Below are 22408 nucleotides of genomic sequence, written 5' to 3'. Positions count from 1 at the left end.
CATCATTTTATGATTTTATTGCTGGTGAAGGCAACAGAAGCCACAAATGCACCAGATGAGGAGATTGCTCAGATGGGATCCTTTAAGAGTTCCCTCCCCTTATAACTTTCCAAGCACATGATTGGGAGCAGATGGTTAATCTTCCTGCAGAGCTAAGTAGTCATCCGGCATCACAGGAAGGAGTTACATTTGCTCTTCTTTAAGGGAACTTCTAGCTCAGAATCTCATTTTGAATGAAGATCAAGTTACTAACTTGTGTATTATAACTTGCATTTTGTAAAGGGGAAGTGGAGTCTTTTCTTCCTAGAAGGTAAAGGAAAATGTGGTTACCACTTCTGCTAAATACTGATGATTTTAATATAAGCCATACAAAAATTGTTATTCTGGACTTCGTGGCAGCTTTTTTTCATTACTGTTTCTAAAACCCATTTTCAACAACTTAACAAATACTTTTTATGCTACATCATCAAATAAAACTGTTTTCCCTCTTGGACAGCATTATAATAAACTAGAGAAATATTTTAAAATGTGAAAATGTGCCATTTCTCCCTCTAGTGGATTTGTAATGTATTGCATTTATATAAAACGCAAAGTCTCTTTGAAAATACTTTAATTTGGAATTGCAGAACAAAGCTGGGAAGCAGAATCACCTGGATAGCTTCCAAAAAAAAACCCAGAATTCAAGCCCCACCACAATGCTGCAAAACCCCACCACTGATCTAGGGAAGTCCCTGGAATGTGCATATTTATCCAGTGCCCAGGATTACCTTACAGTCTACTAGCTGGCCTTTGAAAAACAGGGACTTCCAACCTGGGCATTAATATCACTTTCAGTTTTGCAAGACCACCTCCACCTTAAAAAAAAACAAAAAACCCCACAATGTTTTGTGGTTATTCCCAAACTTCAAGAGTCTAAGTAAATAAGTATTTGTGATAGAGGAAATTTACTTTGACAGTTTACACAAAGTATGCTTAAATTGCAGGACCTAATTTGAAAAAAAATCTATGAGCTTAGACTGTAATATACCAGCGCCTCCATAGCACAATGCTTGGCATATGGCAGGTGCTCAGTAAATGTTAAATGAATGAATGTTTAAGCTTTAGCTTTTGCATGTGTGCAATGTGTAAGATTATTACCTAGTTGAAATGATCGCTATGCAGTTTAGGAACTAATCATGTAAACTTCGTGGCCTGGTGCTTATAATATATAGAAATCTCAACAAACCTTAGCTATTATTATTATCACTATCCTTTTCTGATGCTTTAGGTCCACTGTCAAAATTTAGCTTTTTTATTAGTGTTTTTTTTTTACCCCAAAAGACTTTTAAAACATTTTAAAAGTATTATTCATTTATTTTTTTAAGTTTATTTTTGAGAGAGCGACAGAGACAGAGACAGAGCAATTGGGAGAGGGGCAGAGAATGAGGGAGAGAGAGAATCCCAGGCAGGCTCTACACTGTCAGTGCAGAGCCCAATGCAGGGCTTGATCTCATGATCTCACATGATTGTGAGATCAAGAACTGAGCTGAAATCAAGAGTCAGATGGCCAATCGACTGAGCCACCCAGGTGACCCGTTACTAATTTCCCTGATGATGAGGGATGTTGAGCATCTTTTCATGTGTCTGTTGGCCATCTGGATGTCTTCATTGGAGAAATGTCTGTTCATGTCTTCTGCCCATTTTTAATTGAATTATTTGGAGTTTTTTGGTGTTGAGTTGTAGAAGTTCTTTATATATTTTGAATACTAACCCTTTATCAGATATGTCATTCAAAAATATCTTCTCCCATTCAGTAGGTTATCTTTTAGTCTTGTTAAAGTCTTTTAAAAAGACTTTTAGGGTATAATTGAGCTCGTGGATTTTTTTTTCTGTTTTTTTAAACAGCTTTGTTGAGATATAATTTACATTCCCTGCCCATTTAAGGTATTCAGTTCAATGGTTTTTAATTACATTTATAGAGTTGTACAACCATCACCATAATGTAATTTTAGAACATTTTTTATTATCTACAAACAAGCTCATGGTTTTTATATTAGGTTTCAGACGCCAGTGGATCCATGAGAGTGACTGTGGTGGCAGAAGAAAACCCCTTCTCCATGGCAATGCTACTTTCTGAAGAATGTTTTATTTTGGACCATGGTGCTGCAAAACAAATTTTCGTATGGAAAGGTAAAAAATGCCATTGACATTGTGGCTGTGCTTCAGATATACAGCTATTTCTGTAGAAGTGTAAAGAAAACATCTTTTCTGATTTTATTTTTTTTAACATTTATTTATTTTTGAGAGAGAGAGAAAGACAGAGCACAAGCAGGGAAGGAGCAGAGAAAGGGGGAGACACAAAATCTGAAGCAGGTTCCAGGCTCTGAGCTGTCAGCACGGAGCCTGACATGGAACTCAAACCCTCTAATTGCGAGATCATGACCTGAGCTGAAGTCAGACACTCAACTGATTGAGCCACCCAGGTGCCCCTTTTTCTGATTTTAAAAAAAGTCTATCTTTTTGAGACTTGACCTGTAAACAGCTCATATAAAATGCAGACATTGACACCATGTTTTCTTCCTACTGGTATCATTTGCCAGAAATGATGGGGTTAAAGAAAGCATTAGAGAAACATGAAAAGATATATATATATATATATGTATATATATATATATATGTATGTATATATAAAATAGTGATCATTATGATATTTCTAAATATGTTTAACATACTAGGAAATTTTTACCATTCTCAGTGTTCTATTTAAATTATAATTATGTTCACTGCTTGGTGTGCAAGTATTTATTAATCATATAATATCTTCCCTCTCTGAGATTCTTTTTTTAACACTATATTTTATTTTTTTAATTATTATTTTTTTTTATTTTGAGAGAGTGAGGGAATGAGAGTAGGGAAGGGGCAGAGAGAGAGGGAGAGAGAGAGAATCCCAAGCAGACTCTGCACTGTCAGAGCAGAGCCAATGCAGGGCTCAAACCCATGAACTGCAAGATCATGACCTGAGCCAAAATCAAAAGTTGGATGCTTAACCAACTGAGCCACCCTGGTGCCCCGAGATTCTGTCTTTTTAATTTATCTTCCATTTTAGGTAAAGATGCTAATCCCCAGGAGAGAAAGGCTGCAATGAAGACAGCTGAAGAATTTCTAAAGCAAATGAATTATTCCACCAATACCCAAGTATGTGTGGACATGAACTGGCTAGGAAAAAAAAAAAAAAAAAAAAGAACATGGGAGCTCCTCATATTGCCACAAAACTCATGAGAGAATTTGGTTCAAAGTAATATATGCATGGGAGTCACTCTTCACTTACGTGTGTGCAACATGGTATCTTGTTGGGCCTACAAAGCTACGCCCATAACTTTGTAGAGGATGGAATTTTGCAGAAACTGAAGATCATCCCTTCTGTGGGGCTGTATGATGAAAATAAGACCCTATCTGCTTCCTCCACAGCATTTCAGTCAAGATAATCAGCCACAGTTGAGTTAACTGAGAGCACTTTTCAGTTAGTCCTTAGAGCAAGTTGTACAGACGTGGGCTGATAGCCAGACAATATTTGGCCTCACTGAAATGAGCTTAGATACCTGCTAGTTACTCCTCCTTTTCTGAATCTTTCAGACTCATCCTTTCTCTTCATTTTTGCATCCTAGCACAAGTAACACAATGAGATTGTTTCTTCCAGGTCACAGACCTCTTATAAACCTAATGCAGAGAAACAGTCCAGTGTGTTTGACTATAATGGTAACATAGGAAAGAACTTTGTTCTTATTTCACACATCCAAATTCAGTGGCAGTCACTGTAGTTGTGACAAAAAGCATTGGATTGTTTTACCTTCATATTTGGTCACCTTCCATCTTACATTCCGGTAAGAATCCCAGCTTCTAAGTTTACATCTGTCATCACAGGTGCCAAGACAATCTTTTTCGTTTCCTTAGTTTTTTCTCCATTCCTGGTTGAATGTTTTTCCTCAGTCTCTTATTTTCCGCTGCATAATTACTTTTTTTTTTTTTTAACTTTAGATTCAAGTTCTTCCAGAAGGAGGGGAAACACCAATCTTCAAACAGTTCTTTAAGGACTGGAGAGATAAAGATCAGAGTGATGGCTTCGGGAAAGTGTACGTCACCGAGAAAGTGGCTCGAATAAAACAAATTCCGTTCGATGCCTCAAAACTACATAGTTCTCCGCAGATGGCAGCCCAGCACAATATGGTGGATGATGGTTCTGGCAAAGTGGAGGTATTTGGCTATTTCTGCTTGTGTTTTTTGTTTTCACCAAGCCCATATATGCCAGTGCACTTGGAGATGTAACTTCAGGAAACTACAAACTTTGTAAAATGTGAATTTTATTTATGAATAAAGGTGACCCATGACTATATATTAAGTCAGGGAATTTAAAGCTGGAAGAGATGATCTCTGACCTTCAATCCTATTTTACAATGTGTATGTTGAGATTCCAAGAAGTTAGGTGATCTGTGCAAGATCACCTAATTATCATCTTAGAGACATGGAACCCAGCCGTCTCTTTCCCTGGTCCAGAATCACTCCAGCTCTTGGAACTGGGATTGTCCGGTGATACTGTACCAAATATCATTAGTTAGTCCTTTCTTGTAGCTTACAGGCATTCCCAAAGCAAATTGGACATGTGCTAAAATCACAGATATTTTTAGAGCATTCAAATTGTTTGATGTTACTCCTTTTTTTTTTTTTTTGACAAAAATGCTAATAACCCTCTAATAATTCTCCCTAACTCAGCTCTCACCACACTCTACTCTTGAGTCACTTCACTTAATGAGAACTGGGTAATGTCACATCTTATTATAAAATATTTTAATGGTGGGGCGCCTGGGTGGCTCAGTCTGTTATGAGTCCGACTTTGGCTCAGATCATGATCTCACGGTTTGTGAGATGGAGCCCCGCATCAGGCTCTGTGCTGACAGCTTGGAGCCTGGGACCTGCTTCAGATTCTCTCTCTCTCTCTCTCTCTCTCTCTCTCTCTCTCTCTCACCCCACCCCCATCCCCCAACTTGTGTTCTGTCTCTATCTCTCAAAAATAAATAAATGTTTAAAAAAATTTAAAAATAATTTAAAAAAAGGGGGCACCTTGCTGGCTCAGTCGGTTAAGCATCCGACTTCAGCTCAGGTCATCATCTCACGGTCTGTGAGTTCAAGCCCTGCATCGGGCTCTGTGCTGACAGCTCAGAGCCTGGAGGCTCATTCGGATTCTTTGTCTCTCTCTCTCTGTTTCTCTCTACCCCTCCCCCTCTCATGCTCTGTCTCTGTCTCCAAAATAAACATTAAAAAATTTTTTTTAAATAATAAAAAAAAATACTTTAATGGCTCTGCATAGTATTCCTGAGAATATTCATCTTAAGCTGGGCCTACAAGGCCTTCAGTGCCTAGATCCTGGCTGTCTTCTCTGCCTCACCCTTCCACTGCCTGAGGGCACTTCCCCTCCTCCCTCGGGCTAACATCCCCACTCCTCCTTTGTAATTCAGTTAAGTCACAAGCTGCATCTCTTGGAGAAGCCTTTCCTCCCATACTGGAACAGCCTTTCTCTGTGCTCAAACCAACCAGTATTTTTCACAGAACCCATCGTACTGTTCATTAACTTACAAACTTACAAAGCAGAATTGTTCAGTTACTTAGAAAGTTCTCCTCCTAGATCTCTTGTTAGTTCCTTGAGGGCAGGAATTGAATATTTTATCTTCGTATTCTCAAGGCTTACCACCAATATTTGGAGCAAAGTATAGGGTAAAGAGATTTAAGACTCAGTTTTTCCTCTTTTGAAAGGCATGAAGTGAGAATCTAAGGTGTCCAGGGTTGTGGGAACGGTGAAGGGAGAAATGGCAGAGGGGTCTCAGCTTCTGGTCTGGGTCTGTCTCCTGCCCAGCAGGTCTCGTGGCAGACTTTGCTCCCCAGCACCAACTATGTTCCCACTGCATTCTCCGTTTGTCACAGGTCACTGCGTCTCAGAGATGTCCTCCTGAGTCACCCCAGGACTGCTGAAATCTGGGGCTCTCTCTAGGCTTTTGGGCTTAGCCTGGCAGCTCTGGGGTTTCTCCTCTGCTCACCAGGATGACACTGGAAGGCTTCTGTCTGCGAGCTCTGCCACCTGCTCATCTCTCTAAATTTCGAAGCGAGGGGTGTACCCTGTCCCTGCCCAGGAGGGCGGGCATGCGCACAGTGCCTGGCGTGCTCTCTCCTGTTACTTTCCTGGTTCATCTACAGCTCTGCTTTCTCCAACTTGGAGTGTCTTTAATCTGTGATGAGGATGAGAAACTAGAAAAAAAAAATGGTTCTCCTACTTTTGTGCATTCGGTCTTCTGCCTACATGGCACCTTTTAAAAACAATCATGCAATCAGTGTCTTGATTATGTGGTCTCCATCTGCCACTCTTGCCTGAGAAGATAATAGTTTCATGCATTAAAATTCAGGGAAAAAATATTTTTAAATAAACAAACAAGGTATCTCCCAATGGATGAGAAATGTGATGCAAACTAAGAGATATATTTCTGAGCTGAATATTTTAGTTCATTATTCCACTGGAGTCTAGTGCTGTTTTCACTAGTCAGTCAAGCAATAGTTATGTATTAATCAATAGGCTCAGAACTGAGCTAAGTACTATGGAGGATGCAAAAAATTTATATAATTGCTTAGAAATGCAGTAAACAAATTGTCAAATAGATAAAATTTGGTCTCATTGCTTAATTTGTAAGCTAATTAGAGAAGTAATTTATGAATTTTTTATTAGGCTCTAAAGAAAAAAAATAAAAAGGGGCGCCTGGGTGGCTCAGTTAAGAGTCTGACTCTTCTTGATTTTGGCTCACATTGTGGTCATGAGATCAAACCCTACATAGGGCTCCTTAGGCCTGCTTAGGATTCTCTGTCTCCCTCTGCCATTTTCCCCCACTTGAATGCACACGTTTTCTCTCTCTTTCTGTCTCTCTCAAATAAGAAATAAATTTTAAATAAGTTATTGGGGCATCTGGGTGGCTAAGTCAGTTGAGAGTCCAATTTTGGCTCAGGTCATGATCTCACAGTTCCTGAGTTTGAGCCCTACATCTGGCTCACTGCTGTAAGCACAGTGCCCAGTTTGGATCTTCTGTCCCCCTCTCTCTCTGCCCTTCCCTGTTCACGTTCTCTCTCAAAAATGAATAAACATTTATATATATATATATAAACTTATTTAATGATAGATCTAAACCAAAAAAAAATTTTAACTTAAACTTATAAGTACTATTATATCAAGAAAATGTTAATTTTGGTATGCACATTCGATTCCTTTCAGATTTGGCGTGTAGAAAATAATGGTAGGATTGAAATCGACCGGAACTCGTATGGTGAATTCTATGGTGGAGACTGCTACATTATACTCTACACTTATCCCAGAGGACAAATTATCTACACGTGGTAGGTGTCCCTCTTTCATAAGATCTCAAGTTCCAAGGAGGACAGATTTTGCTCCAAAGTTGCATTTCATTAAATTTCTTGGAAGAGGGGTAGAATTATCCTATAGTTACCCCAGTGAGATTTGTATAGCATGCATGTGATATTTTCTTTCAATATGGTTTTAACTGTATTTTGTAGGGGTTAGATAAAAATCATCCTTTCGAGTCTAGGAAAAAAGGTTTTGGTATCCAGAGGTAGTGTTCTTTTAGTAGATATGTAGTTGAATATCTCATCTTCTGTGCAAGCTAACACTCTAGCTGGCCAGCACTGGCTACCAGGTGTTCTTATTGTTAAAATTCACAGAGGCCCATCCTGATTGAGACTGCAGAGTTGCAGTGAGGCAAACCCTCTAAGGAAGGGTTTATATATATTATATATATAATATTATATAATAATAATATAATTATATTATTATAATATATAATATAATTTTATAATATTATAATTTTTATATTATTATTTTAATATTAAAATAAATATTTATTTAAAATAATTTATATAAAATAAATAATATTATTTTATAATATTATAAATTTTATAATAATTTTATATAATATATATAAAATTTATGATTCTGATTCATACTCCAGTAAAAACTGATACAGTTTTACTCTTGGTCCCCATGAAATTCATGGCAGTAAAGGAGAAAAAAATGCCATTGTGTCCATACTTTATACAGTTTTGCATAATGATTTGAGTTATTTGAAGGTTAAGTTTACTTAGAGTCCATGCCAAGGCCCTGTTCAATGGGGAGTGTCCAATCAGATAAGTTAGATGCACATACCATGGCTGAGTTGTTTCAAAGGGATGGGGATTCTATAACAAATCATAATCATGTGGGATTCTCAAACTTTTTATTAATATAGTGAAATCTGGTAAAATATTTCTGAGAAGACTGGGAAAAAAATTCTCAAAAAAAGATCTTAAAACTGGATGGTGCAAGGGTGAAGCATTATCCTACATGGTGATGGCAAACTTCAGTGGGTGTATTGAATATACATGGACACAAGTTTCTGCTGATATGGTGACATTTCTCTATGGTGAGGGTCCCACCAGATGAGAGAGTCACCTCCATCCCTACAGTGTGACCACTTATCACGTACACTGACCAGTGCATTGAGCCCAACTAAGTTCAGGAGACTGGGATGACTATCTTTATCCTATAGGCTTTTGGTACCAAAGGGTGGTCCAGGGACCAGAAGCATCAGCATCACCTGGGAGCTAGTTGGAAATGGAGAATTCCACCACCTGCTTTTGGCCCACTAAAGCAGAACCTGCATTTTAATGAGAACCCCAGATGATTCATATGCCCTTTTGCGATTAACAGTCACTGCCTTAGGCAATGGGTCACATCATATCCCATTAAAGATTAACATTAGCTATTTAACTGAGTGTTTATGATGTCATCTTCATAGCAACTTTTTTTTTGTTTTTGTTTTTTTTTGAGCAGCATGTTTGTGTCAGCAAAGTGCTGGATATTTCCATATATTATGTTTCTTCCTCACAACCAGGTTATTTTCAAAAGACAAAAAGGGAGGAGGGAATCAAACAGATTAAGTAACTTAACCCAAATTCACAACTGTTGTAACTAGTGAAGTAACATTTCACACCTTGATCTATCGCTCTCTTTAATTCTCCAGCTGAGTGTGGCTACCCCCTGGTATAAGCTATGTTCTTCTTTTGCAGTTTCCTCTTCTACAATTGTAATTCAGAACAGTGTTTGTGCAAAGCATGGCATTTATAGGGATAAACCAGTCATTCCCAGTCAGCTTTTCTTCTATATTGTTTTTTGGTCTGCCTCTTAATTCTCTTTTGTATGTAAAAATGTGATTGTGGTGCTTAGATCAAGAAAGACTAATAAACAAGCAATTCAAGAGAATATTTTGAAAAGTTAAAAATTTGCAATCTACATAAATAACAATGTGAATATAACTAAAACAGACTAAATCAGATTATAAACATTCATTGCGGTTATTATTTCTCAAATCATTTCAAAGTATTCACGGAGCACTTTCTATATGCCAAGCACCGTGCTAGGTAGATACTAAAGACACAGTGGTGAGAAAATTATATAACATGTCCCAAGAATTTTTATTTTAAAAAGAAGCAGATCAGGGGCACCTGGGTGCCTCAGTTGGTGAAGCATCTGGCTCTTGGTTTCGGCTCAGGTTTGAGCTCGTGATTCGTGGGATCGAGCCCCACATTGGGCTCTGCGCTGCCAGAATTCTCTACCCCTGGCATTCTGCCCTTCCCCTGAAAATGCGCACATGCACGCGCCCTCTCTCTCTCTTTTTCAAAATAAATAAACTTTTAAAAAAAGAAGCAGATTATTAACAAGCATTTCAATGAAGTATGGAGGATTTTAAGAGAAAAGCGAGCTGAGTGATCTTTGGAGAGTTCGAGACCGACACCCAAACCCCCTTCTAGGCTATTGGGGAAGAGCTCCTAGAAGAAGTGACATCTTAGTGGGAGCAGAAGTAGCAGCTAGGCAGACAAGCAAATAGAGAAGTTGCTCTATGCAATGCAGGTAAGGGTGCTCTAACCTACTAGTAATGACATATGGCTGCAGCAAAGTTAGGAAGCAAAAGATAAAATCAGAGAAATTATAAGGAGTCAAATTGTGAATGGCCTTGTAACCGTCCTGGGGAGGATACACTTTAGTGTCAGGTCCTTGGAGATGTCAGTCAAAGAGTTTTCTTAGGGGAGTAGCATGATTGGCTTTCATACTAAAGAAAATATTCTGGGTTGACATCTAAAAGAATGGACTGATGGGAGGAGATTGGTGGCAGGGAGGCCACTGGGAATGTGTTGCAATAATCCCAGTTGAATGATAATGTGGCCAGAACTCAGCGTAAGGGCAACAGGGAATGCATAAGGTAAGTTTGTACAGTGTTAAGGAGTTGACATCTGAAAGACTAGTTATGGGAAGTAGGGAAGATGAGCAAATAAAGGTGCCCCCCACCCAGATTTCTGGTCCATGCACAAAGGCATAGTGTTTCATTCACTGAGATGAGAAACTTGAGAAGAAGACAGGTTTGGCTCTCTCTCAAAAATTCTAAGGGAAAAATGTGAGAAGATGCCACACTCTTCATAGTTCCTCTCTTTGGGATGGGACTGGGATGGAAGGGGTGGTCATTTAATTTTCTTCTTTCCAATTTGATGTGTTCAAGGTTTCTGTGATGATAATTATGATTTTTGAGATATCAAGACTATAAATTAGGTATTGAGAGTCCTTATTTTGAGAGTCTTTGCCATTTAATACCACAGATGTTACATATAAGTGTGTTAATGTATGGTTTGCACGACTTCAGGCGCTTCTATAGTGGTAGTGAAGAGACATTTAGAAAACAAGCAGATCTCCTGAAGATTAGCTTTCAAACTAACAACTTCCCAGTTTATGTGATCATTTTGAAACAGGAGTATAAGTAGTTTAAGTCCAGGAGGCACAGTAAAAGGTGAAGGACTAGAATTGTCACCTACTGAATACACAAAGTTGTTGTTTCTTTTTAATTTCTAAAACCACTTATATTCTAACATGATAGGAGAAAAATAACTTTGCCAATGGTCTTTTCTCTGGAATGTCAGGTAATTGAAATTGAACAAACACTGAACAATGGCAGTGATGAATCTCTCGATGCAATAAATTCTATTTCCATGCAGCATTCATTTTCAACAACTAACAAGTGCCAAAGGTTTATAAAGAAGAAATCATGTCAGGGAGATTGCTCTCCCCTTCCACCCCCCAAGAAAAGGATTTCAAAACTAGGGAAAAGAGCAACTTTATTATGTCTTCGTTGTACAAGTGGAGTATTTGACCCCTTAGGTCATAGATCCATAAAACAAATTAGTGTTAATCTCTGTGGATGGGAGCATGGGTCACTTTGACAGCAAGTGGAAGAAGGGCTGGAGATAAGTAGTGAAAAACTTATTAGGAGTGTCAGAAGGTGAAAGTTTGGCGAGGCTTTCCAGGTTTGCTGGTTGAAATACTGCAGGGAAAAAAAAGGAAATCGAGACAAAAGTTTGGTGATACTGTCTATAGTCAGTTGAAGTTTTTTCCTGCAGGGGGAAAAAAAAGGAAATGGAGAAATAATTAGGAAACTGCAGATGTGACAGAGAAATGACGGATGTTAGGAGAGCCAGCTATTATCCTCAGCTCTGTGCTACTCCCTGCTCTGTGCTGTCAGTAGCTCACAGAAGCTTTTGTTAACATTATTGGCTCCTGGAAAATTTAGGCTATTAGCATTAAAAGACTATGGACTACATTTTTATGATGTCTTTATTAAGGATACCTTTTTATTTTCTTTTAAATGTGTGCCTCACATGAGCATGTCCTTGTTTTTCTTTCTTGCTGCCCTTTGTAGAATATTTTTATATCATTTGATTCTGCTGGTGCCATGAAACATTCTAAAATAAACAAAACTTGTTTCCTGTACCCAGTGTTTTGGGATATCTGTGTGTATATGTGTACATATGTGTGTGTTGCCCGGTATAGGAAGTTATTGGTAATCTGTTCTGGGTATGAGACAGGTAGGTTACTCTTAAAGTTTCAGAAGTGTATGGTTAACTTCTGAAATCCAGTTCCAGAATTAGTATTTCTAATTAGTATACCTCCTGTTAACCCCTAGTCAGAGATGGGAGAATTGGCTAGAAACAACCATTGCTCAGTGCTTTGGTTTTTCCCCCTCACAAACTCCTCAAATAAGCAGATCTCCCAAAGGTTGCCTTACAGGTTAAGCTAGTGATTGGAGTTCTAGGCACAAGCTCCTTAGGAAGAGAAACTGCAAATGAACTGGATTAACTGATTTATTGACCCCTTTCTGGGCCGCTGGTAGTTCAGCCTCGCTTATGGTTTTATTAGTAATTCCTTGTCGTCCTAGACAAGATGGGGCCTCTCCATTGCCTACTTCTTATGATTATTTCCTTAATTTTCCTGGGTCCAGACATTTGTTACTATGGTCACCAAATGTTCATGTAAAGATAGGATACTTTTAATAGACAGCCTAATAGGTTAGGCTGATGTTCTACTCAAATGGGTTATTTTTACTGCAGAGATGGATTCCCAAAATAGGTAGCTTCAACCTGAAGTCAGACAGACCTGATTACTTAGCTAAGTTATATTTTACTTAGGGAGCCAGGCCTTAATTTATTTTCCTATAAAATGGGGATAAAAAATAATTATCATGTATAGTTCTAGGCAATACACAGGGCAATTCATTGCCTAATGTTCGTACTTTCAAAAACCGATAGCTTCTATGGCCATATCCTGTCAAAACAGTTGGTCTCATCTTGATCTTTAATGATGACTTAAGTCTCTGAAATGCCTACATTAGAAAGTCTTAGAACTCAAATACAAACTAAATGATTTTACTTTGGTTCCTCCAGGCAAGGAGCAAATGCCACAAGAGACGAGCTGACTACATCTGCATTCCTGACTGTTCAGTTGGATAGGTCGCTCGGAGGACAGGCTGTGCAGGTTGGGCTATTTTTACTCCCAGAACTCATACAAGTTGAAGTTTGGCTAGCTCAGTAACTAGTTAAAGCTTTCGTCTCAAGTTGGGATGGGAATTTTAACATTTTCTAAATACTACATTTTTTTCATTTTGGAATTTAAATGTTCCTATTCTCATGCCATGGTAGTTCTCTCAGATTCTGGAAAATAAGGAGCAAACAAAATGAAAAAAAACAACGACAAAAAAAACGTATTAACAGACCTAAGGAACCAAATGAACTGACATGAAACTGTTCTACCCAAGTTATTACTTATAGCAGCTCACTTTCCAGCTTTCAAATCTTTGTAAATGTGTCATTACTTCTTAAAAAATAATAATTAAATAGAGAGGTAAGTCAGATACGTTAGTACAGACAATCTAAGCTGTGTAGGCCAAATTTGTTTTTCCAGCTGGTTTTTTTTTTCCATCTTTGCCTGGAAGTTAGACCTAAATTTAAAGCAAGTTAAATCTAAATGTAAAGGTGCATGTTAACTTTTTACTTGTTTTTATTTTTAGTTTTTTAAGTTTATTTATTCATTTTTGATAGTGAGCAAGAGTGAGAGAGAGACGGAGAAAGAGAATCCCAAGAAGACGCCGCTGTCGGCACAGAGCCCGATGCGGGGCTCCATCCCACAAACTGTGAGATCATGACCTGAGCTGAAATCAAGAGTTAGACACTTAACTGACTGATCCACCCAGGTGACCCAATTTTTAAATTTTTTACAAATTAGCAAGATGACTGAATTCTTTAAATTCACTTAACTCTACTTTCCGATGAACTATTGTATTCACTTCTTGAATGAAATACTTCTAGGGGCACCTGGATGGCCCAGTCGGTTAAGCATCCGACTCTTGATTTCAGCTCAGGTCATGAGATCATGGTTCATGAGGTGAAGCACCAAGTCGGGCTCTGCACTGACAGCAAGGAGCCTGCTTGAGATTCTCTCTCTCTCTGCCCCTCCCCTGCCCTGTCTCTCTCTCTCTCTCAAAAATAAATAAACATTTTTTAAAAAGAAAGAAATATTTCCGGCTAAGAACTGACAGCAGTCATTTAATTGATCTTTAAAGTGTTCCTTACCAAGTTATGCAAAAACTTTGAAGATATGCATTGTGCTTTATAAATTCTATATTTCATAATAAAATACTTGATATACCCAATGAACAAATTTGCGTTCATTGTTAGCCAATGTGAATCCTAAATTCACTATGAAATGGTAATGTGTAGTTTAACCACTAGATGGCAGTAGTTTACAATAATATATAAACAACTCCAGTCCTGCACTGCTGTTTGAAACATTCCTTTGCAGAGTGTATTAACTGTAGTGAAGATTTTTCAATTTACCTTTTATCTCTTTTATCTTAATTTAGCAGTGGAAAATGAGTCTTATTCAGTGGCCCACTTTTTTTTGTGTTGGCAGTTGAGGTTTCCTCAATGTCACCCCAAGTTTGGAGTTGTGACTTAAAAGACATTTGCATAAGTTGCTACTTGCTTATTTGCATGTTTGCTAATTGAAAGATATCTGTGGGGTGTGCCTGGCTGGCTCGGTCAGTAGAGCATGCAACTCTTGATCTCAGGGTTGTGAGTTCAAGCTCCATGGTGGGTGTAGAACTAACTTTAAAAAATAAATAAGTAAATAAAAAAGAAAAGAAAAAAGAAAAATATCTGTGAAGTTAGTTACTTTAGTGCTCCCTAGGCCTCCGGGCTATGGTTTGTACATCAGCATTCCCATTTACTTGGCTTCTAACAAAAGACACACCAGGGTGACTGAGACAGTTCAGTTTTAGCATAGAGCAAAATAATTGAAGAAAATAGAGAACTGACACAAAATTTGAACTGTTTGTGTAAGGAATTGCATCAGTAATTTATATAAGAAACAGGAGATTTGTTTCTAATCCAATATCTGGTGTTCAGCTACTAGGTGAAGTTAAATGATTTACTATTTACTTTCTTCAATTTCCTTATCCTGAAGAGTCCTTATATTACGTATTGTAAGTGGTTATATTTAGCAAATCTATTACCATTTCTATAGATAAGAAGTAGAAAATATATTCAATTTTTGGTTTTGCCAGCTTTTGATGTTTGGATTGAAATCTATTCATCTCCAGATTATCACAATGTTTTCATCTCATAGTTGTAGAGATGTAGAAATAATAAATATGCTTTGGCGTTGCCTTATTTTGGGAAGCATTTAAATGTACATCTCTTCACCTTCTGAACAAGATCCAAAACGTTTCAGAAACATATATCACTAAACATCTGTAGTGTTGGTGCTCTTGAAAAAAGTAATTTTTATAAATGATGGCATACACAAGGACTTTGTTGTGTTTTTCTCTTTTGGAGATGTAGATGAACAGCCTTATCTGTTTATACTTTCTGGAAGCAGAGAGTGGTACAGTATGGTGATGTTTCCCCTGAGAAGAAACTGCTCAGGGTGCTGTGTCTGGAGTAAAAGATTCTTAAGTCAGCAGGAAAACTATGCTTGATTTGCATTAACCTATATTTTCTGTTAATCATCATGCTTTCTGCGCTTCATTTTTAATTTGTTTTTTGTTTTGTTTTCAAAAAGGAAAATAACACATGTGGAAATACAGCCTTCTTTCACTGCACCCTTTATTACGTTTCTTTTATCCCCCCTGCCCCCCAGATCCGAGTCTCTCAAGGCAAAGAGCCTGCTCACCTGCTGAGTTTGTTCAAAGACAAACCGCTCATTATTTACAAGAACGGAACATCAAAGAAAGGAGGTCAGGCACCTGCTCCCCCTATACGCCTCTTTCAAGTCCGGAGAAACCTGGCATCTATCACCAGAATCACGGAGGTAATGTCACGCATTCAATGAAACATGCCCTGTTTACAGACTTCCCGGTGGACCTGAGCTATCAACAAATAGTAGTCTTCAAAAAATTGGCAAATTCCTTTTATTTCGATAGTTAATCCATTGTTCACAATAACAAATTGCTAAAAGCAGGAGAACCAAGTTAGCTCCAGATACCAGGCCTGTCACACTTTTCGTCTGCATTGTACAAAACAAATACATTTTAAGAGTAATGTAACAAATCAAACGGTCAAAGGCCCGAGGAAGCTGAAACTTTGTCTTGAAAGGCCTGGAGGAAAATGGATAGCATGTAATGGCCAGGTGGTCATAGTGGGGAAATCCAAGAGGGAAAGCCTGTGTTTGTGTAGGTGTAACAGCTGTGGAAGGTAAGCTTCATCGCACGTGGGGCCAGAACCATAACTCAACGAGCCACAGAAGCTGTCTCTGACAGCAACTGTGAAAGAAATCAAACCGCATATCACAGGTCATAAGACAAGAAGACCTCCAGGTATGGACAAGGCTGGCAGGCATGGGTGTTTACATGGCTGGTGTTTTTACCTCTAGGCTGGTGTTTTCATCACTTTTCATCATCCAGACCCTTCAGTCACCATTGAAATCCAAGTCTCCCCAGTCGGCCCTAAACTGCCCTGCACATTCTGTACTCCCCACACCTGGACCCACCTGCGAACCCTTCCCCTTCACACAAACCATTCAGCTGAGCCGTTGAAGCTAGGTGGGTCATAGCATCCCCCCACTACAACCTGTTCCCTATATCACCCTCCCCCTTTTTGCACTATGGCTGTCCTCTGAGGACATTGCCCATACAGCCCTCTTAAGTGGCAGGTGTTTTTCCCCAGTGCCCTCTTACCAGACATGGGGGCGGCTGGAGTATCCTCCTTGCTCAGCCTTGGCTGTTTGACTTTTGTCCTTCTTATCAGACTCTCCCTCCCTCAGCTTCCTTGTGCTGTTGTCCATGGAGCTGCCAGTCCTTCCCCTCTTATTCTTTGGTGGTTTCAGCCATTGTTGGACTATGTCCATCACTCTGGCTTCTCTCATCCAACAGTCTTATTGTTGACCCCTTTTATCTCACACTCATGTGGTCCTGTACTAAACCGTGCCATTGACAATCACTTTAGCACCTCAGAAATCTGTTTCAGACATCTAATCTCTGACAACCATCTGCTGTCATTTGGCCCCTTTACTCTAGGATGCATATCCCAGCAATCTCAAACCTGAATCCATGCACCCCCTCCATCCATCACACCCTTCATATCCTCCACTCTCCAGATCTCTCCTTTGAGAACTGAGTCAGAGTTTCAGAGAACATAAACGTAATCACACAAGAGTCACTTATCTACTCCCCAAGTTCACCATTGTGCCTGCATCTGTTCTTATATATTCTCCTTCTTGCCTGTTTTGTGGAATACATTTGTTTATTTATATTTAACAATTCATAGGTATTTTATAACACATATATAAATACTAAATTATTTTATAAATTGATATTGATATACCCATATCCACAAATTAACAATGCAAATTAATGTTTGTAAAAAGTAATATCTTGGTAAATAAATTAATACATGTTTATTACATAAACAAACAAAATGTGACTTCTGTCCTAAGGCTGAATTCTTACCACCTGTCACCACCAACTCCTGTCCAGAACCTCCCACCCTCTTACCTTCCTACGGGCTTTCTTGGATTCCACTCTGTCCCATGTTCTTATCTCACTTCCCATTCATCATTATGGCTGGCAGTAATCTCCTTTCTCTGTCATCAGTGTATTCTTCTCTTCTGGATTATTTACTTCACAATACAAGCATACCTTCAAAACACTCCCATCTTCCTTTAAAAACTATCTTTTGACCCCGATCCTGCCAGCTACCGTATCCTTTCTCTGTCCTCCTTAAGAGCACAGATCCTCAAAAGCATTGCCCTCGCTCACTCCCTATCCGTACACGTGTAAGCCTCTTCTCTGTAAAGCCATTCTCCTCAGGCATCCATTCCCACCACGCCTATGCTGTTATCTAGTTGCCAGTGCCCCCCATTCACCATCTTTTCGGACCCCTTTACTTAACCTTCCATTAGCCTTTGCGACAGTTGCCCCTCCCTGGCTTCTTGAAACACTATTATTTTTATTTTATTTTTTTCACCAGGCCTCTGAAGCCACTTACAAGATTTCTTCCAAACTTCTAAAGAGTGTTTTTGTTCCACTTCTCATACTAAACCAGTTTCTGCTTCTCCTCTGCTGTGTGTCCTCCAAGCCCCCTAAGGCTCAGTCTTGGCCCTCTCCATGATGATCGCATTCAGTCATATCATTTAAATGCTATCATGTACACTGATCTCATCCAGAACATTCTGTACACGGGTTCTGATGTGTTCAATGATGACTAATTATTGTTTTTTTTAATCTATCAAATTAACCATTAAGCTCTCATCTATAGGTACACTCAGCTGATATCAGAAGAGTTGACAAGAATCCTTGCATTCCTGGTCTCTTCCTTGCACATCTTTATGAGACATGCAAGCTCCCTGTGATGTGGTTCCTTTGTGTCCTTTCAGCCTCTGAAACTGGCCTTCACATTCCTAGCCTCTCTGAAATGTGCTAGTCAAAACCATGTTTGTGAGGCTTTCTGTTTTCATCTCCTGGGACGCTAATGCTTTATAATGTTCTATTTTGGAACTACCTTCCTGATGTGACACTAGCCCCTGTGTGGGCCTGTTGCCCCCTGTCTATCATCCAACCTCTTTCTTCTGTACCAATAAAGAGACATTTGGATGAGAAATTGGAAGTCCTGGTTCCTATCAATCTCCATCATCACATCTGATAGATTCCTTTGACTGTTGGTCCAAGAGACCTTGTTCCTACTGAAAAAGGATGATAACCACTTCCCTGAATGTTACCAACCCCTGGAACACATCTTTAACATTTCCAGCAGATTGTGTGTCAACTATATTTTAATTAAAAAACAAATAAAAAACAGAACTTCCAATGGTTCCTTCCTCCTCTGGGGCGCTCTCTGGGGATAGGGCCCTGGCAAACCTGGTGAAATCCAGCTCTCTATGTTAGTTGATGGCACTTCAACCCAGTTGGCCAAGTGCCAGCATTTGGCAGCTGAGCATCACCTCCTTCTTGAAACGCTGTCTGCAATTGGCCTTGAGAACACCACACTTGGGTTTTTTTCCTCTCTCATGGTTGTTCCATCTCAGTCTTTCTCACTGGTTCTTCTTCATCACATTGAGCCCCACAGTTGTGCAGAAAGTCATACTGTCAGTGACACAGTCACATGGTCAGACAGGTTCTCACAGAGTCTGACACAGAGTCACAGAATCACAAGGTCATAGGCAGGAAAACACCCATCCTGGGACCCTTGGGCTCACTAGCAGGCCCGACACTGCACATGCTTGCCCTGCCCCGAGGTTCCACGTCCAGCCTCACCCTCAGGTGAGAGTCTGGGCCCGTCTGGGTCCTTCTCACTCCTCTGTGGCCATAGGGAGCACAACTGTGCTCACCTGGCCAGTCCCTGAGAGTGGCCATGGCTTTGTGGTTGAAAGGAAGGGGCATGTCAGTGCTGTGTTTTTAATCTGCTATAGTCTTTTATAATTTGACTTATGATTTATCTGAGCCTGGAGAACCTTTTAGTGAATTTGCATTGTTATCTCTTTGCCAACATTGGACTCCAGTTCCGATTTTATGATTCCTAGGTGTCCTTTGTAAGTTTTTGGTGTTTTTTTTTTTTTTAATTTCAGTATGATTAACATACAGTGTTATATTAATTCCAGGTATACAATATAGTGATTCACCAGTTCCATACATTACTCAGGGCTCATCAAGATAAGTGTACTCTTCATATCCTTTATATATTTTATCCATCCTTCCCCTCTTCCCTCTGGTGATAATCAGTTTGTCCTCTGTAGTTAAAGGTCTGTTTTTTTTGGTTTGTCTCTTTTTTCCCTTTGTTCATTTGTTTTAATCCACTTATGAATGGAATTATATGGTGTTTGTCTTTCTCTCACTGGCTTATTTCACTTAGTATTATACTCTGTAGCTCCATCTATGTTGTTGCAAATGACAAGATTTCGTTGCTTTTTAGACTCAGTAATATATATAGCTGGAAGTTTTATACACACACACACACACACACACACACACACACACACACACAGTCACTTCTTTATTATCCATTCATCTATTGATGGACACTTGGGCTGCTTCCATAATTTGGCCATTGTAAATGCTGCCTCAGTAAATATAGGCATGTATATATCCTTTTGAATTTTTGTTTCTCATGTTCTTTGGGTGAATACCCAATAGTACAATTACTGGATCATTGTGTAGTTCTATTTTTAGGTTTTTGAAGAACCTCCATACTGTCTACACAGTGGCTGCACCAGTTTGCATTCCCACCAACAGTGCAGGAGGGTTCCCCTGTCTCCACATCCTTGCCACTATTTGTTCTTTCTTGTGCTGTTGATATTAGCCATTCTGATAGGTGTGAGGTGATACCTCATCGTGGTTTTGATTTGCATTTCCCTGATAATGAGTGATGTGGAGCATTCCTTCATGTGTCTGTTGGCCACCTAAATGTCTTCTTTGGAAAAATGTCTGTTCATGTCTTCTGCTCATTTTTAATTGGATTATTTGTATTTTTTGGTGTTGGGTTATATAAGTTCTTTATGTATTTTTGATACTAATTCTTTATTGGATATGTCACTTGCAAATATCTTCTCCCATTCAGTCGGCTGTCTTAATTTTGTTGGTCGTGTCCTCTGCTGTGCGGAAGTTGTTATTTTGATGTAGTGCCAAAAGTTTTGCTTTTGTTTCGCTTGCCTCAGAGACATATGTAGAAAGATGTTGCTATTGCCAATGTCAGAGAAATGACTGCCTATGCTCTCTTCTGGGATTTGTATAGTTTCAGGTCTTACATTTGGATCCTTAAACCATTTTGAGTTAATTTTTGTGTATGGTGTAAGAAGGCGGTCCAGTTTCATTATTTTGCATTCTTTTGCATTCTAGATGCATTTCTGCATCTTCTATTTTGTATCATTTGCATGTTGCTGTACAGTTTTCCCAACACGATTTGTTGAAGAGACTGTCTTTTTCCCGTTGCATATTCTTGCCTCCTTTCTCAAAGATTAAGTGACCATATAATTGTGGGTTCATTTCTGGGTTTTCCATGTTAGTTGATCTAGGTGTCTATTTATGTGCCAGTACCATACTGTTTTGATTGCTACAGCTTTGTAATATAACTTGAAGTCTGGAATTGTGATATCTCTAGTTTTGTTTTTCTTTTCCAAGATTGCTTTGGCTCTTCAGGGTCTTTTGTGGTTCCATACAAACTTTAGGATTGTCTGTTTTAGTTCTGTGAAAAATGCTGTTGGTATTTTCATAGGGATTGCATTAAGTCTGTAGACTGCTTTGGAAAGGTTTCCTTTTGATTATTTGAAAAACCCCTTTAAGTTGGGGAAAGAAAAACTGAACATCTTTTGCTTTATGTGTGTCATTTGTGTACATTACATCCACTTTCCAACCATCATTTATAGCCTATACTTGTTCTTATGATTTCTTTGAATATCATTTTTGTTACTTATCACTTACATTTGGGTAATTTTATTTGTAGAGCCCTGTGCTTGTCTGGGGGCAGATAAGCATTCTAAAGTGACACAGAGAAAAGTGCTACTAATGTTTCTTTTTTTAAGAAAGTGTTTATTTATTTTGAAGCAGACAGAGAGCTCTAGCGGGAGAGGGGGAAAGAGAAAGGGAGAGAGAGAGAAAGAGAGAGAGAGAGAGAGAGAGAGAGAGAGAATCCCAGGCAGGCTCTTCACTGTCAGCACAGAGCCCAACATGGGGCTTGATCTCACAAACCGTGAGATCATGACCTGAGTGGAAACCAAAAATGGGACACTTAAGCGACTAAGCCACCCAGCTGCCCCCAATGTTTCTAATACCGTAGTGGTGTCCTAGTGCCACCCTGGGATCATGACAAAAGGCAAAGGATGGTTTGTCCCTGTCACAGCTTCTCAGGCATGTTTATTGAGGGAACAGCAATGAATTTGAATCACTGTGTTATTTTTCTTTATACTCTAGGTAGATGTTGATGCACATTCCTTGAATTCCAATGATGTTTTTGTCTTGAAACTGCGGGAAAACAATGGCTACATCTGGATAGGAAGAGGTGCTAGCCAGGAGGAGGAGAAAGGAGCAGAGTATGTAGTGAGTGTCCTCAAATGCAGAACCACAAGGATTCGGGAAGGCAGGGAACCAGGTGTGTACTGTGGGGAGAAGGACAGCAGCCAACATTTCTATTTGGTATCATTGCTAATTATGTATTTATTTATTTTGATAAATAGGGCCTTTGTAATAGTTACAGGGCATTAAAAATCCTTTCATTAGTTGCAAAAGTGGGTGATGGTACCTGTCATATTTAAGTAATTTCTTAACATTAAAGTCAAGGTTAATGTAAAGCAATACCAACTCCATGCTCCTGGAAAAGCATTCAATAACTCGTTGTATTTTTCACAGAGGAGTTTTGGAATTCCCTTGGAGGGAAAAAAGGCTACCAGACTTCTCCACTGCTAGAAACCCAGGCAGAAGACCATCCGCCTCGGCTTTATGGCTGCTCTAACAAAACTGGAAGATTCATTGTGAGTGTCTTGCAG

General features: G+C 39.1%; 1 protein-coding gene across 1 annotated transcript in view; it reads left to right on the top strand.

Annotated features, from left to right (window-relative positions):
- The window catches only part of SCIN (scinderin), a 79415-nt gene that overhangs the window by 49284 nt on the left and 7723 nt on the right, over positions 1-22408 (top strand). The window contains exons 6-13 of the mRNA XM_027071980.2: positions 2037-2169; positions 3086-3174; positions 4015-4230; positions 7283-7404; positions 12826-12916; positions 15578-15748; positions 21837-22014; positions 22272-22393. Coding sequence (XP_026927781.2) covers positions 2037-2169; positions 3086-3174; positions 4015-4230; positions 7283-7404; positions 12826-12916; positions 15578-15748; positions 21837-22014; positions 22272-22393 — 1122 coding nt within the window. The remainder of the gene's footprint in view (positions 1-2036; positions 2170-3085; positions 3175-4014; positions 4231-7282; positions 7405-12825; positions 12917-15577; positions 15749-21836; positions 22015-22271; positions 22394-22408) is intronic.

The sequence above is a fragment of the Acinonyx jubatus genome, chromosome A2, assembly GCF_027475565.1.
Source record: "Acinonyx jubatus isolate Ajub_Pintada_27869175 chromosome A2, VMU_Ajub_asm_v1.0, whole genome shotgun sequence".
NCBI classification, from domain to species: domain Eukaryota; kingdom Metazoa; phylum Chordata; class Mammalia; order Carnivora; family Felidae; genus Acinonyx; species Acinonyx jubatus.
Note: the sequence above shows the minus strand (reverse complement) of the source record. Positions and strands in the feature narration are given on the sequence as shown.